The sequence below is a fragment of the Perca fluviatilis genome, chromosome 18 (genome assembly GCF_010015445.1).
Source record: "Perca fluviatilis chromosome 18, GENO_Pfluv_1.0, whole genome shotgun sequence".
NCBI classification, from domain to species: Eukaryota; Metazoa; Chordata; class Actinopteri; order Perciformes; family Percidae; genus Perca; species Perca fluviatilis.
Window position 1 is genome coordinate 21,138,236 of NC_053129.1, and position 18,237 is coordinate 21,156,472.

Here is an 18,237-nt window from a genome sequence, read left to right on the forward strand (position 1 = left end):
TATAACTGGTGACTTAATCTGGTGAACTACTCTGAGTAATGAGAGTCATTAATCTTCCGTATAAATTACCAGCTTCAGTACGTCTTCTCATAGAAACTCTTTGTCAGAGCTCATAAGACTTCTTTTGTTATACCTGTGGAGTGGAAAAGTAAGGGGGAGGGGAGCGATAGTAAAAGGAAGCCTTCATACCACGTCTCAACTCACCTAACGATTAATCACATACCTTTAGGTGCTGAATTAAAGACCTGTGATAACTGGAGTGGCCTAATCATCTGCACAGCCAAGGGCATGATCTATCCTTCTGAGACCAAAGCTAAAGCAACTGTTAAAGCTTTTTCCCTCTCTCTATCCTTCTGTCTGTCTCTCTCAAACATTTTGTTTCTGTAAATGGTTCTTTGAGTATTTATAGACGTGAGACAAGCCCATAAGATGCCATTTTAGTTCTACTAGTTTACAGAATGACCTCTTTAAAAAATTAACCTTCTTATTACAACATGTGCTCCGCACCTGCTGAATTGACTTTTACCCCCTACTCATCACAACCTTCTCCGAACATTTACCAAGCTGCCATGACGACCAAGGCATTTTTGAAGACAGATATAGGCCCATCAGTGTCCCTATGGCAACATCAGGCATCAGGTGAAAGGGTAAGTAGTTTCATGATAGTAGAGGAGGAGGAGAGCAACTAATTTGATCAACAAGGCAGGGACAGAAGCGTGGGGAACAAATACTGTTATCTCCTCTGATGGACCTGTGTGATAGTATCACTAATCTATTGATTAGCTGAATTGACTAATTAAAGTGAATTTAAATGGAATTCAAATTAAATTTCCCAGATCTTTGTCTTTGTTTATTGCTTTTTTTTCTAAAGAATTGGGCTTTAGTACTATTGGTCTATCAGAATGACACTATGTTATTGCACTTTAAGTTAAGTTAAAAGAATAGTTAGACATTCTGTAGTATGTTGTTTTGCTTTCTTGCTGAGAGGTAGATGAGAAGATCGATGCCACTCTCACGTCTGTATGGTAAATATTAAGCTGTAACAAGTAGATGGTGAGCTTAGCTGAGCACAAACACTAGAAACAGTGGGAGAGACCTAGCCTGGCTCAGTCTGAAGGTAACACAATCTGCCTGCCAGCACTTCTAAAGCTCAATAATTAGCATGTTGTATCTTGTTTGTTTCATCAGTACAAAAATGTAAAATTTGTGGTTTTACGGCGGGTTATGTGCCGGACTATTTCTCGGTTTGGAGCAGCTACTAAGCAACCAAAGGAGACTCCAGGAAGTCACTGCTCACGTTTCGCACACAACCTCCGGTAAAACAGCAAACTGTCGTTTTTACACTTCGGTTTTTGAGATGTAATGTGTTAATTAGTAAGCATTAGAGGGCTATTTTCAGCCTTAATTTTCAGCGTAGCTAGCTGCTAAGCTAAGCTGCTAGATCCATCTACATATTTACGTGAAGATGTGAGAGAGTAGTAATAATCGTTTCATTAAACTCTTGGCAAGACAGTGAATAAGTGCTTTTCCTAAAATGTTGAACTATTCCTTTACAGTTTTTAATCCAGACGTTTTGAGGATTCCTTTTCCTTGGTATCCCTCTGAATCCTCATCGTCTTTCTCTTATCACTCAAACATTTTCGGTGACCATGAAATAGCAATAGGACTGAGGCTCTACTCTATTGCGTCAAAATGACTTAATAAATAAACTATGTGCTTATCTAAACAGTATTAAAAATTCAAGGCATTTAAGTATTGGGCTGTATGTAATTTTCTGCTGGCACGGTCCTGAGACATGATATTTAATATTACGTCAAGGTTTATTCCCTCCAGAGTGCTTTTCAAATGAATTTTCTGCTCCACGTCACCGCAGTTCAAGGCCTCCACAGCTGTCGTAATCAAATAGGAAACCTTGAAAGGAGCGTTGCAGATTAAAATAACACTTAATTGTGTTGCGCTGTGCCATATTTGCCTTGTCCACCCATTCCTGACACACTATTCAAGCAGTAATGGGTTAAATTGAGGAGCCTAATGCAGTATAATACAATAATTACATGCATATGATGTCCCCTCAGCATGCAGCTGCATCAAGTGTAATTGTTTAGTATAAGTGACAGATATACTGGTGTCCAAGCTCATTGAAGAAGCAAAGGAAGGGCAGTCTTTAACTAAAAATTCTTATCCTGAACAATCTAAATTGGCCCATATTGAGACAGAGAGCTTACAGGTTACTGAGACTTAAATTACTGACAGTAGCTTGCAGGAAAAAAGATATACAGTGTATTAAATGCTGTGATGTAAAAGTGATAATTAGAGTGAGAGTAAATCCTTGCTACAAGCTATATGAGATTGGAGGAATAAAAAAGAATATGAAAGGCATGCAAGTAAGAATGCCTGTGTGTGTGTGCATGTGTGTGCGTGCATGAGCGAGTGCGTGCAAGGTCTTAGCTGGCACAGTCAGTCCCATATGGTGTGTTTTTTGGAAATGGAGCAAATGTCACAGAGAGCACAGAGGATGGACAATAGAAGAGCAAAGTGATTGGAAGCGGAAAAGCAATGAGATGGGTAAGTTTTCAACCCAGACTCACCACCACCAGTGTGTGTGTGTGTGTGTAAAAGGACACACAATGCTGGCAGCAGCAGTGGGAATCAACCAGACTCTCTTACCTTTGCCAAGTGGGAATTGATCCATTTTGTGAACGTCCTTTTCTGCACAGCCTCCTGCTCATCTGTAAATCAGAGCCCAGAGCGTCACTATCAGTCACATGCAATCATAAACAAAGAGGGGATTAAAACACAATCTTCTCATTGTCCATTGTTTTGAGAATTGGTTGAGGTTTGCAGAGCTGTATGGCAACTCTAATTAACTTTGATATTATTACTGTCGGTCTAATGTGTCTGAACGCAGTCACACCACATCATACCTTACACTGATGTGGTAAGAGAAGGCATTTGACATTTAAGGATGACATTTTCACTAGCTGGACTCCTCTTAGTGTGGACAGAAAAAATCCTGCTCTCAAAAATGCCCTTTAGATGATAGAAGGGCAGTGGTTCTTCTTATATGATGACATGTACCTCTGCCTTGATCTATAAGAGGGCTTTATTCATTTCTGACCACAGTTCAAGCATGCAATCTGTTGCTAGAATACACACACACACACACACACACACACACATAGAGCCAACATTACACCAAATGTTCTGATTTACCTACATATAAGAAAGGGCATTGTTTGTGATGGCTACAGCGATAAAGCCCATTTAGCAAAGGCACAATCAATAGCAAAGATGTCTGCTGACGATGTCCCCTAAAAAGCCACTTAACTTAAATGAGGAACGAGACATAAATCAAGCCTGGTCTCTCACGTGGGCACAGGCAAACATATGGTACACACACGCATGCACACACACACACACACACACACACAAGCGCACACACACACAGGCAAACATAGTATAGAGATAGCTTTGAGAATTGATTATGTTCTGCAGGCTTTTTAGAATCAACTACATTACTGCTGTAATCTTTCCTTCGTGATTCCCCTTTGACAGCATAATTCATTAATGCTTGCAGCCAATGCAATAACAATAGGGAATTCTGCGACAGTTACATCTGTAATTGACAAATTCATGTGCAGCTGTTGCATGAATCCCTGTATAATGTACACAAACCAGATGTATAGTCTGCCTGGGACTCTAAGGATCTAATCATGTACAGTGACTGGCACGTGTGACGATGGTATTTTTTTCTGTCCCGTCTACGCCACAGAGCAATATCCTTGAGATAAGCATGTTATCAGTGAGAGAGGACGTCTGACACAGTGCTTTCCTCTACCTAATGAAATATGCTGACGGTTTGATTACACTCAAGTTGGTTAGTGTGTCACTAGGTACTGTGGGCAGATGTGAACAGTAAGGGGTGTATGTGCATCAGAGAGGTGGGAGGGGGGAGTTGTTCATACATAATGCAGATACATTCACGCAAAGTCATACGTGCCACTGAGCAGGTCCCCATTCTATGAATTAATCTTTTGATTGGGTCCAAGAGTAATCAAATATTGATGGAATGTAATATTGGATGAGAATAAGAAAGATTTTGCCCCCACATCCTGGAGCAGGAACATATGTGACGGAGAACATGTCTGCACGAGCGTGGTGCCAGCCTCTCAGTCTCAGGGACGAGGTGACTTTGAACTCGGTGCACACACAATCACACATGCACACACATTCACATTCTTTCAATATCACAAAGGGAAACAGCCGTCCTCAGCAACCAAGCCTCGCAGCAGCATTTTTTAACACACTTGATTACCTTCTCGCCTAGTGTTGGCCTGTATCATCTTCATTAGTCTCATCAACAGCCCCTGAGTTCCCACTTTGACCCCCCACAGTGAAGATGACCTTAATGAGATATCATTAAAATCTAGTTTGCTGTCTCAGAGGCTGTGTCTATAGACTTATTGTAATTGTGGTTCTGACCCATTCTCTGTTTCGCTTATTTCCCCATAGGATAGACAGCTAATGTGACAGGACACAAATCCAAAGAAACATTATGGCAATGTAATCTTGCAATATAATCTATCAGACAGTGAGACAGAATGCTGAATGCATGGTATCCAAATACAGATGAGCAGACAGGCGAACTGCCACAGGGTCAAACAGAGAGATAAGAAATCAAACATTTTTGACAGTCTGCCCGCTGTGCTGTAACACATGCAGTGAGCTGGTACTTGTCTGCTGGGTAAGCTTGCTTTTACCTGCTGTAGGCTCAGAGCTCAGCGACCTCCACACACACAGACAGACACACACACGCTGCCAAAGTGGAAACGCCCCCTTTCTGCACATTTCTCTTAACACACACCATGGCCACAGCCCAAAAAATCTCCCCTGTAGGGAACACTTACAAAAAAAATTACACTGCAAATGCACAGACTCACATACAGTAGGCACATACAGTCCATACTGCAGTGCCACACTAAATCTCTCTCACACACACACACACACACACACACACACACACACACACACACACACACACACACACACACTACCACACATGCAAAATATACACACACTTTGTACTTGCCTTCTTTTTCTCACACTATCCATCTCAGAAGGAAACACACATTCATGCACACGCTGTCCCACTTACCGCGGAGGTAGTGGAAGAACCCCGTCACCAGGTTGAGGGATGTGTTCTTTTTCGGGGAGCCTTCGCCCCCTGCTCGTCGTGCCATCTTGTACCCCAGACTACACCTTGATTCCCGCCTGTTTTCATGAGGACGTTGAGAGGACATTCACAGCAACCTCCAGGAGAGGCTACACTTGCCCTTGCTCCTGCCCTTGCTGCCTCAATTTTTTTTGGGGAGGTGTCTTCAAAGAGCTCCCTGGAGCACTGGACCTCCCGAGATGACAACGGTGAAACTGTTGCTCTGAAGCAAAGCAGGGAGGAATGTTTCACCTTCCTGTTCTCCTCGTCTTGCTGTCCTCTGTCCTGTCCTGCAGTAGCAGGCTGCCGACTCAGTCAGACTCTGTGTTTTTCCTGCCTGTTAAGCAGCTTTGGAGTGTGATGTGAGTGTACGTGCGATACTGTTTGTGTGTGTGTGTGTGTGTGTGTGTGTTGGTGTGTTTGTGTGTGAGTGAGTGAGAGCAGTGCAGTGTCGGCTTGCCTCAGCATCAATCTTTCTTGCTTAGTCCCTTTCTCCCTCTCTCTCTCTCTGGTTCCCTCTCACACACTCTCTACCTCTGTCTTTCCCTCCCACGTTCTTTCTCCCTCTCTCTCTTAATTTCTCACTGTAGGCTGCGGGAACAATCCTCTTCCCTCCACTGGCCAGCCAATCGGAGTGCGTGGGAATGAGTGATGTCACAGCAGCCCCATACTGATGTGGAAAGGGAGAACTGAGTGGTGAGGAGGGTGGTGGGTGGGTTGAAGGGGATCGTTTAGCAGGTTAGGAGGGGTGGAAGTGTGAGCTCTACTCTGCGAGCATCTCCACACACACACACACACACACACACACACACACACACACACACACACACACTATCTAACACAGCATCGGGACAGACGTGCAGGAATTCCCTATGTGTTACTGGCACTCTAATACCCCTGCTCTCTCTCTCATCCACACAGATACCATGCAGTGCTCTGAGGCTTGCAGCTTTCTACTCTATAGAGCCTGCAGGGGAGCAGACTATCGCTGGCAGTCGTCCTGTCTGATCTGCTACTGTACCGTCTTCAAAAGGGATCCGCTTTCATCTGAACCACAGGCACATTCAGTAGTTCTGTCTGTTTGTTTTCTCCCAGGGAGGGAGTACTGTATTCAACACAAGAGAGGTGAATACAATAGGAACAACAATGTTAAGAGTGTTTTAACCTTTATTCACTCTGACTGAATGTGTATTGCAGTGGAAATTGTGCTACTGCTTGTAAAACTTCAGCATTAAACAAGACGAAAAACAAACAACACTGCAGACAATGGTAGTATTGTTCATCCAACTGCTCTGAATTCAGCATCTAAAGAGACACTCTCCAACCGCAAGGGTTACTAAAACTGATACTAGGAACTGGATCAGAAGCACGCCCGTGTTATGGAGCCAAAATTACCCCAACCCCCTCCATTGCTACAGTAAAATTTTAGCAGAAAATACTAGTGTTGCAGTACATTGACCTCTTCTCCTTTTCACTGTCTGATTTCTATCTCTGTCTCTCTTTCTGTCTAACCTATGCTCTCTCTTATTCGGTCTATTTTAACTCTTATTTCGTCCATCCCTATTCTCTAACACACACACACACACACACACACACACACACACACACACACACACACACACACACACACACACACACACACACACACACACACACACACACACACACACACACACACACACACACACAGAGAAACTCTGGCAATATTAAAAACACTGGGCTGTTCTTTGAAACCATTTTCAGAGAGTTTTCAGGAAAGCAATAATTGTGCAGAATAGCCTGGTGGGTCTTATATCAGCCTTACAGATGAAAGGACCATTCATCATTTGTATGATTTTCCCTTTTGTTCTTTGGGTTCTCCCCATAAGGGATTTTAATTATGAAAGTCATCAATAATAATGGCAGCTGTCATCCGCTATCTGTCTGCTGATAATCACACTGCTGACACTCCTCCCTTTAACAGCCGTGAAACTGGCCGTCATAGTGCCATTGTGAGCCTATTCCACAAACCTGCCTTTGAAACGAGGGTCCGTTTTACATGTCTGTATGATTATTGTGTATGTACCTGAGTGTGTGTGTGTGTGTGTGTACGTACAGATACTAAGAGTAAGAGTTCAAAGAAATATTCATGATGTCCTGTTTTTGTTATTTACATATACAGTGCCTTTACTTAAGCACTCTAAAAAAATTACAAATAATTTTTACGCCAGTGGAAAGCAGAATCCAATGAAACATTCAAATTGCACACACTCACAATCTGTACTCAATAATATTACTGCAAGACCCAAACTACAGCCAGACAAAAATACAAAAATCTGTTGTTCTTTTACGTACTGCTGTTTGTGTAGCCCACACAATATCAATGATGTAAATTATGGAAAAGAATATATTGACTAATAAGCCCATGCACAATTTGTTTCTATTTATACCAGTCTCTCTACCATGTTAAAGGTGTTTTGGTGTCTGATAAATCATTCCTGAAGAGCTACAGTTCAATTTAGAAGTGTAACGGAACTATCCAAGGTGCTGAACCCACCGATGAGACTCCTTTTAGCCTGACAATAATTTTGTTTAATACAGTAGATCTACAAGGAAGAAACAGAAAATGAAGACTAATTATTGACATACTGGAACTCCAAATAGTCTATTAAAACACAACATTTCTGTTTTTGTCGGTATGTTTTTGAGAATTCTTCCAGTTAGCAGCTGTCCGGCAGAAAGTGAAAGAGCTGAACTTCCCTGGAGAGCTAAGCTTTTTAGAAAAACAACCCCAGGACAAAATCAAAACAAGATGGTAAGGATTCATGGGACTTATTAGGTTTCACCATGGGAGTTGAAAGAAATGCAGTGCGAGCAGGTGCGCACACACACACACACACACACACACACACACACACAAACACAATAAAATTAGCTGAATGAAGACAGACTCATCTTCTTGTCTACTGTATGTGCGAGAATAAACCCACAGACTCCTTGAGGCATCAGACCTCAGGAGTGTTCCAAGAGAGAAAGGTGGGGGGGTTGGTTGAAGGGTTAAAACAGACTGAACCTCAGCTGGTCTGGATCCCTAGTGGCGCCCCTGGCAGCCCTACTTGTGGAGGTTGGACCTGGGTCAGCGCCCGGCGCTCACACAGGTATGTCTGCGGGGTGTGAGGCTTCCTGAGGAGAGGAGGAACAGTCTCTTTTCAGCCATTAAAGGAAAAACAAACGGCCTCCTGGAGGGTTGAATAATGCTGCTTCTGCTCATATCATAATCTATTCACCCCAAGGATATTTGGGTTTTCTTCCTGAGCAGCCAAGACTTTTTATTTAGCCTTATTTAGCTCTTATTTGAACTGTATAGAGACACAGCCCCACCTAGTGGATAAGTAAAGCTTCAAGTATGTGAAGTTCTCTTTGAAAGTCTGGTCTGAAGAAGTACAGTACAAAGAGAAGAGAAGACAACACACTAAAAATGAACAAGCTCAGCACAAGCTCAGCTTTTAAAATGCAGCGTCCCAGATGACCCTGCTCTGCACTTGAACATCTCTGATCTCTGGTAATCTATTAATGACTCCACAACTCACCAGCCGTGATTATGGTCGGTCAGACATGGACAGGCACTCCACATGTACTGCACAAGGTTACACACTCTGCTGTCAAGTATTAATTTAGTAATGCATTCATTCAATTATATTATCTTAATATTATTCATGCTGGTAGGCATTTCAATTCAAAGAACGGTACCATGAAAGTATGAATAGATCGAGTCACAATGTCACTGTTGATACCATGTGGCTATACGGAAGCCTTTTAGATTTCTTTAGCGATGATGCATTTTCTTCTGCAATATAACATTAAAGCTATTGTGCACTAAATGGATGGCTTTGTTGTGTACTAGAAAGGTACCCTTAAATTTCTCCATACTCACACGCAAACACATTCACAAGCACCCAACACATGCACACACACATTCGTAATCCACTGCATTGACACACAAAGTGATTTTACAGGTTTTGGGGGCTTTTCTGCCCTTCTACTCTTCCCAACAGCTTCTTTATCCACTTCCTAATTCCAGCTCTCCTCTTTCACCCCAACAATTCCTAATTTAAAAAACCCTTCTCTGCACTTCCGCCAGAGTACTTTCGCCCTAACACTCAATAACACCCTCTATCACACCCTCAGCACATCCACTCAACCCTCACATGCCCATTCAGCCTTTTCTATTCGCCATCCCACTTCATTTACAGCACATTTTTACCAGTCCCAACATAAGTGCTGAGACGGAAGTCCAAATGCCAGCCCATTAGCATTGCTAATTACATTTCAGTAGCTAATGACACCACATTAAAGAGAGTAAGAAGGGGGGAACAAGTCAAAATGATTATCAAAACAACCCCTTTCCTCTTTCAAGCACCATCACTCCCTTTTCAGCACCAGATGTGCAGAGAAGGCACTTTGTCAGTAACAAAAATGTCCAAACATCACAGTGTTCATTAAAGCTAGGCCACTGATACAGTAATTTCAGCACCTGCGATACTGACACACACACACACACACACACACACACACACACACACACACACACACACACACACACACACACACACACACACACACACACACAGCAATGAAACAGATAAGCATGCCAATAATTTAAAGGGAAAAAGGAAAAGGTATTTAGAATGTTAAAAAATTGAAAGAAATACACCTACGGTAAAAAAAAAAAAAATTTAATTTAATTTTTATTTTTACTAATTTCTGACAGGAATGCTGCAGAAAGTCAGATGATATTATGTAGCAAAACAGTGTTACATTTGTGCCTTACTGGATTTGAGCTGCAATTTTCTTCCTACTTTTCAGTGGCTCTTTTATCAGGTGAATACAGTACATTCAGCTGAACAAAACCACATTTGAACAAAACCACATTTTAACACCATACACAAACAGACTGAACATGCAGCCGATACAAAGCATCTATTCCACTGGAGGCACCAGGGGTCATATCAAAGTGCCACTTAGTGGCACTAAGAGCATTACGTATAAAGACTCAATTTGGCTTTGAAAAAATATTTTCAGCTTGATGTTTCTCTTCTGCTCTCTCTATTAATGTGTGTATGTGTGTGTGTGTGTGTGTGTGTGTGTGTGTGTGTGTGTGTGTGTGTGTGTGTGTGTGTGTGTGTGTGTGTGTGTGTCTGTGTGTTGGTCAGACAGTCTAAGCTCTTTAATCCAGGTTCAGTGGCCTGCCACACATTACAGGGACAAGTAAAGTAAAAGGACTGGCGTCAGCACACTAAATAAATCACTGTGGCCAGAGCAGTAAATTCAGTTATAACTCCCATCTTTGCTGTGAAATAAAAATACTGACTGGAACAGAGCCACAATCATCTACAAAATCCTGTCGCACACACAACCACTTGAGTGTATTTATTCTCATCCAGCTGGGGTCTTATTGAAAGTGAACCTGAACCAATTCTTATTGCAACCAGCAGATGTATGCCTTTTGTTTTACTCTAACAACAACCAACTGTCCAGTTAGTAATCCCATTCTGTTGAGGCATTATTCATTTCCTTCAAATTCCCTAAAAATGGCCTGAATGCTCACTTTTCTCACTAAACATTCTTGAATTATTAAAAGCAGGAAAACAGGGTTTGTTGTGTCAGGTGGCAGGTTGTGTTTGTCTGCAGCAGGAACCCTTAGAGCGAGAAAGGGCTCGAGGGGACAGATGTCAGCATACCAACAGGAAACAATATTACATATATATTACATACATTACACAGATACAGCACCTCCATTGCTTTGTTTTCCATTGAAAGTAAATGAAAAGGGATCTCAACTTCCCACCAGGAACATGGGAACATGGTAATTGAATTCAGGAGGAGTAAACAATGACTACATAAGTAAAAAGCTGAGAAAGTGCCTCATTTTGCAGACATATGTAAGTTGGCTTTTACTGTATAAACAGGATAATCAAATGAGTGATGAAAGGGTCAGGCTAGTTTAGGTGTATTTTGAATGTCAATGGTCTTTTCTGTGAGAGACAGATTTTTTTTTAAATATCTACTGATGTGATAAACCCAACCCATCTGGTGCTCCAAGCTGATTAAAATAAAAGCTGTGAATTACTTATTTCACTACTAACTCAGGTAAGATGAAATAATCACATTATCTGACCAGCTGACCTCTCAGAGGTCAGGGCATCACAATCTGACCTCTTTTATAAAAACCTTCCGAGTGCTAAATGGACCGCCAGCCAGAGGCAGAATTTTCCACTATCCAATCACATTGTGACAGGTGAAAAAAAGGGACAGAGGTGTCTGTGGGTGAAAGATAAGAGCATGCATGAAACTCAAAGTATTACAGACAGAGGTTGAATGTGTCTTGAGGTCACAAACTGAGGTGTCAGGATTTTATCTGTGAGGACATTGTTCTGTACGTTCATCAAAACTATCTGATGCCTCAATCTGACAGACAGAATCAGAGATGTTACAGTAATGTGTGGCTTAAAGCTGTAACTTTAATTCACATTGAATGTACAGGCCCATGGGTCAGCAGCACCTTGAACAGCCAAATTCTGTCAATACTTCCAGAGTACTTAGAATACTTCCAATTTCTTCCCTCCTGGTTTGAACTAAATACAAAAAGAGACACTTATGTTGGAATACACTTTGACCTTCATGAAGGTGTGATCTTTGAAAGAATGTTTAGAGTAAATTAAAGAAGGCCCATCCTCCATATTGTATAGGTGGGACCCCCAGTGACCTAATCTTGTGATCTGTCACTCAAACCCTCACTGACTGTCAGGTTAAAATAGATTATAATCTGATCTGCAATAGAAGCTGTCACTGAGAAACGGGCATGGACTAAATACTTCTTAGTATACAGACACACATACACGCACGCACGCACGCACGCGCGCGCACACACACACACACACACACACACACACACACACACACAATTTTACCAACATAATGTCCTGTTACAAAAGCAGAAGCTGAACAAGACATGGCCAATAAGCCCACAGGGCAAAAAAAACTGTGCTGGCTGTCATGCGACTGCCGCTATGGCAACAAGTCATAAACACAATCTGGAAGGACAAGGAAAAGAAGCAGCAGAATATATAACAACTATCCCATTCTATCCCACACTGGCCCTCCTGCCACAGTTCTGAGGCTACAACAGAGTAATGGCTTCATGTTGGTGGCCTTAAAGATTCATTCTTCCAATAAAAATACATATATACAAAAAAAAAATAATAAATAAATAAAAAAAAAAATAAATAAATATATATATATATATATATATATATATATATATATATATATATATATATATATATATAAAGACTTGTTCTGTGTCTGTTTAACCACTCAGCTAAACTGCTGATTCCAAGTGGTATGATATGGGGGGGGGGGGGATGTTTGTTTCGATGTCTGTGCGAGTGTTTGTGTGAAGCCGTGGTATCGAGCCGCAGACGATAAATGGTGGTGTCAGAACTAAACAGGAGGCTGGCATGGCTCAAGGTGACCGTCTGCTTGGTCCTTCCTTGGCTGTGGCTGAACCATAATGTCGCCCCTGGCAACAGGATGTCACCCTGGCCCTGTGCCAACCTGAGGATCTGTGCCAGTCCCACCAGCAATCAAGAGCTTAAAAACTGGTGTGTGGGCTCTCTCTCCCCCCCGTGTCCAGTCTCATTTTCTTGCTTTTTCCGCTGCCTCTCTCATCCCTATTTCTTCCATCTAATACACTCAGTGTGGCACTCATGTCTTCCAGACGTACTAAACTCTGTTGCCTTTGCCCTTTACCCTCTTCTTCACCTTTCCTTCTGCTCAACATCCTCCTTGACTAAAATGACACTAGGTGCTTACAAAAATTGGGCCATACTGCAGAAATTCCTTAAATGTAGTCACCATGTTAAACATAATACAACACGCAAAGCCTGAACTGATTGAGAAACTCAGTCTGCGGCAATCTCCTGTATTATCTGATCATAGGCAAATTGCCAGTCCAGGATTACACACAGCCTACGCACAGAAAACTCAACCAGGTGCTCCCAACACAATGAGACTTAGCAAACTTGTTTGCTTGATAGGCTAGCAGACGGTAAAACCCAGAAGCTTGGGCGGGAATGCATGCCTCTGCCACCCATGCCGAAGAAAACAGGTGAGAAATTGAAATAGGAAAATCAGTGCATCGCTTTTCTCCTTAATGAGAGACAACAAACAGGCAAATTCCACAGCATATGGAGGAGTTCAGGCTGGGAGGTGTTCAAAGCGGACTCGCCATTCTCTGCCATATGGTGTCACTAATTGCTGTTTTTTCACTGCGACAGAGAGTACACCAAAAAAGATGGTTGAAAGGAGAAAAACACAGACCCAAAACTGGGGCAAAAGTTTTTGATTGTTTTGATGTTGCAGTGTTGAGTGGTTACTAACAGCTTCCAAATTGAGCCTGAAGGGAGTATAGTTAATTTCATGGTATCTGGTGATTTGTGGAATGTGGCTAATTTGAGAACATTGTCTTGTCTTAAAAGAAAATGTTAATCTAATCAGGCTTTAAAAGACACCCAAATGGTTTCAGATTTTCATATTTAACTCTCAGGTGATAACAAATTAGAATGCTTTCCCCAATAACAAGTTTTCCCCAATAACATGTGAACATAACTAAAATTTCTGAACACTTAATCATGCTGGAGAGACACAATTACCGTAAACCTTGAGAAATGAAAAGCAAGCCACCTTGAACAAAGGCGACATTGATTTTATTAAGAGCTGTCATTTGGGACCAAGCTTGTGACCTGTACCTATAGAAACACAACATAATATACCAAAGATAAGTAACACATGCTTATGTCATAGTATGTTCTATTTATGCTGTGAGCTGTTTCATGTTCAGACTAATAACAACATAAGTGTTTGCCTTTGATTCTTACAAAATGTCTTGATGATATCATCACAGGTTCAGCTCTCGTCTCTCAGGAGATGGATGCCAACCAGAACACATCAAAGAAAATGTCACGTCAAATTAGTTTCCACGTGCCCCCTGTAAATAAGCTAATATGACCATGTACTCAGAGGAGAACATATAGCATAAAGAGTGATTTGTGAAAAAAGAAGAAAAAAAAAAACATAGCTGATGTCCAAGCAAATCCATTCACACCAAAGGCAGCATTTCAGACTTGTAGTTCATTTCTACTCAAGGCTACAAGAAAAAGATACCCCATGTAATTCAGTAGCCATTAACACGGTCTATGTGTCTCTGTGATTAGGGAAAATGTTAAGGTAGTATAGTTCCCACAGACCCCCAGTCCAACCTTCTGTGAGGATGACCACGGCATAAGACTTGTTTTATCTGAAATGCCACAAGACATCAACAATAAAGCAACTGTTGTTAAAGGGACTGCTTGGTGTAATTAGATAATGTGGACACACCCCCAACAGCAGGACCCAGGCAGAAGAGTATTTTTGGAACAAACCACACTTGGGACAAAGCTGCCATTTTTACAGCTCATGTCATTTACTGCCTTGTAGTGTTAAATGAGCGTCCTGAATGTATCTAAAGCAGTGGACTCCCTTATGGCTACATATTCTCTATAGTTATACCTTGTAATTAGTTTGCAAAGATATCTGGAAATGCAAACAATTATTGTGTATATAAAAGTGTATATAAAATATGTTGCAGCTTCCCAAAACAGGGATGATTGTAATGTATCCTTATACATAAATAATGGAAACACTTTCCACCACTGCAATGTGATAAATTGTCTGATTCTGTCCACATATGGATTAATACATCAATCTGTCCTTGCACTGCAGAGACATCTTAAATTAGATCAATCGGCGTACAATCAGGATTCAAAGTGTGCACCCACACCTGCACACAGTGATGCAGAGGAGCCACGTGTCTGGTGATGCTGTTCTCTCAGCTTTCACAGAAACTGCCACCTCAGAAGCCACACAGGGAGCAGCCATATTGGATCTCAGCTCTGGTGTCACCTGATTTTCTTGCTACTTTGCGAGTGTCAGTCAGAGGGTTGTGTGCCACACTGAGATACACTGTTTTACACTGGACGCTTGTGAAATAGTTACAGTACAAAAAAGGTACACCCATATTATTTGACTTCTAGGAAGGGGAAAGGACTGAATAAATGTTGTTGATATCTACTGCAAATACAGTATACAAATGAAAGAAAAGTAAGACCTGAGGTGAGATAAGAAAGGCAGAATTTCTCATTTTAAATGTGCCAAAGGTTAAAAAGAATAAACATATGGCTGCCACAGTAAGCCACAGTAAGCTATATGTACAGTAGGCTGAGGATGTAACTGTCTACAACAAAGAATAGACTTCATCCTGTCCGCTTCTCTGGGGATTAGCTTTCCTATTTTCTGCTTTCCAGTCTATCAACATACAGAAACACATACTGACAAACGCATGCACATACTGCACAGTATGCACGCACGTGCAAGCATGTACACACAGACACACACACACACACACAGCAAACATGCAGCCAGCATGTGCACACATAAACACAGACAGTACATACAATACATACAAGAACAATGCAATAGTACAATCTCTGCTCTGGTTGTTTCTTTCCACCAAAAAAATAAAAAGCCTTATAGCATTAAATCTGCAATACTGTATAGTTCTATGCAGACTAACACCTGCATGCATCTCCATCTCTATTCTCAATCATGAGGAAAAACTGATAGCAACGGAATGTTAGACAAAACATAACTGATTATAACCTAAAAATGTCCAATGTACTTGAAAACTGCATGCTATGATATTGCATATCCAATTCAGGTATGCCCATCCCTTAACACACATTTATAAGCCATATGAACTTGAACAACACTCCTCAGATAAGACTTACAGGGTCATGAGCAGAAGGGATAAGATGTAAGGCATTTTTTGAGTAACAGAAAGTGTCTCTAGCTCATACTGTTTTGCTGTGTCATGCTAAGCATTAGGTCACCTCTAAAAGCGCTGCAAACCGAGGTGGAGCAGTGTGAGTGAGTAAGCATTTTGCACCTACCTTGCAGCTTCTGCATCACATTGGCAATATCCCGAGCAGAGTGTCCATAGTGCCTGGGTGATGCCATGCTGCTGTCCCGAGGTCACCAAAGTCAGATCCCAACTCCTGTGCGTCACCCTGGCATGGCTCTCGTGCTGTGATCAGGACTCAGATTATATATATATATATAGTAGTATATATTGTGTTTTCACACTGACTGCAGGTAATCAAGGCTGAATCGTGTCCACGTTGCTGTGTTTCTATTTTCAAGTCATCCCTGTTGCAGTAGCAGAGTGCAATCCTCACACTCAGAGAAGCTCCTCCCCTGACGATGATGTAAGTGTATACTGTATGTGTATGCCAGCAATCACATACAGTATGCCTGAGCCTTTTACTTCTACAGACAAGACAGCTTCCTTGTCTGCATGCACTGCCACCTGCTGTCCAATCATAAGGGATGGCTCTTCCTTCTCACGGAGACATCATGACCAATAGCATGCCAGGTTTCTTCGCATGCCAACTGGTGCCACTGTAAGAGATGTGTGTTATGTTTGTGAGTGTGGGAGAGAAAGTGTTCATCAGCAAGTAAAAGACACAACAAGGGAAGAAGAGAGGACCGAATTTGCTGCAGAAAACCTCGCTTCTGATGGCAACAACACATTTCTTACTTGAAAAAAAACTGTTGAAGGAAAAATCCACCCTAAAACAGAATTGACATTGTATCTTTCCTGCGACTAAATCAGAGCATCAGGACTTGAATTGATGATATCATGGGACACTTTCTAGGGTTGTTGCAAATTAATTATTGACTGATTTTGTGGGCTATTAGAAGTATTACATCAAAAATTTGTTTTATTTTACTGGGTAGTTGAAGCAAAACATGAAAATCTTATCTCACCTCAATCATTTTATTAGGTGTAATGCCACCTGAAAAAATGGGTGAGTTCTTTTTAAAGATTATTTTTGGGGCTTTTCTGCCATTTTTGACAGGACAGCTAGGTGAGAAAGAGAGGGAAGACATGCAGGAAACTGTCACAGGTCAGATTCAAACCCTGGACCTCTGCATCGAGGTATAAACATCTCAGTATATGTGCTCCTGCTCTACCACTGAGCCAACCCAGCCACATGGGTGAGCTTTTATTACTTAGAATATTGAGAATAACTGCTTGAAAAGTCATGACAAGAAGTTGGAGGCACAAGAGAGGCCTGAGTATAGACAAATGGAAAGAAATAGTGGAGAACAACCAGGTAGAGACTATTAAAAAGGATAGGAAAAAAATCACATACAATTAACTTCAAGTTCATGCAAAGATATAAACCATTAAAAAATAAAAAATAAACTTTTCCCTAAATGGCTGTGCTATGTAAATTTGAATCATGGAGGCAATTAATGTGTACAGGTAGATGTAAATTGGTGGATGTATACAGTATATATGTACATACATGTATAAATATGTATGGTCATTTAGGTACTATGCATGTGTGCATAAATATGTACAGTATGTATAAAAATACACAAAGTATATCTATCTTGATGGGTTAATGTGAATGTTTACTGGGCTTCTTTAAGATGCTTTTTCTTCCTTTCTTCCACTTTTTCTGTTCTATTCTATATTCCTTTTTTATTATTTGAATTTTTGAAACTATACAGTTATGAGGAATTTAGGGTCTCGACCCCAATCATGACATAATTAATGTACTAAAGTGATGATGATAAAGTAATTAAGTATACAGAATTTATAAAATGTGGATGTAGGGCTTCCAGCTGTAACTCAGAAAATGTCCTTGTATTTTAAAGAAGTAACCATGTGTGCTTTTGTTATGGGTTTCTTCATTATTTACTGCTTATTGAGCCGCTCCAGGATTTATCTCATGACCTCATCATTTCTGTCTGTCCTACTGCTGCTCGGGTTTAAGGGGGATTTATTCCAATCGACAAATCAAAACCTGGGAAACAACTTCTCTAAAACTAATGACAATTTTTGTACAAGAGTGGATTTTTCCTTTAAAATAAAAATA

The 18,237-nt window shown here is 41.2% G+C and overlaps 1 protein-coding gene and 1 long non-coding RNA gene across 12 annotated transcripts in view; one reads left to right on the forward strand and one right to left on the reverse strand.

The window, feature by feature from the left end:
- Positions 1-16,577, reverse strand: part of syne1a (spectrin repeat containing, nuclear envelope 1a) — a 142,421-nt gene extending 125,844 nt beyond the window's left edge. For 8 of the 11 annotated variants that reach the window (XM_039780923.1, XM_039780921.1, XM_039780929.1 and 5 more), the window contains exons 1-2: positions 5,156-5,737; positions 2,668-2,729 (exon numbers count right to left, since the gene is read on the reverse strand). In XM_039780923.1, the coding sequence (XP_039636857.1) occupies positions 2,668-2,729; positions 5,156-5,300 (207 nt within the window). In that variant the 5' untranslated portion in view covers positions 5,301-5,737. Of the gene's footprint in view, positions 1-2,667; positions 2,730-5,155; positions 5,739-16,239 lie in introns of those variants that run through there. The other 3 variants (XR_005636822.1, XR_005636821.1, XM_039780927.1) reach the window with 2 other exon arrangements.
- LOC120546175 lies at positions 13,222-14,949 on the forward strand. Its single transcript, XR_005636823.1, has 2 exons — positions 13,222-13,361; positions 14,157-14,949. It is a non-coding gene; the product is annotated as an uncharacterized LOC120546175 (long non-coding RNA).
- Positions 16,578-18,237: the final 1,660 nt, after the last annotated feature.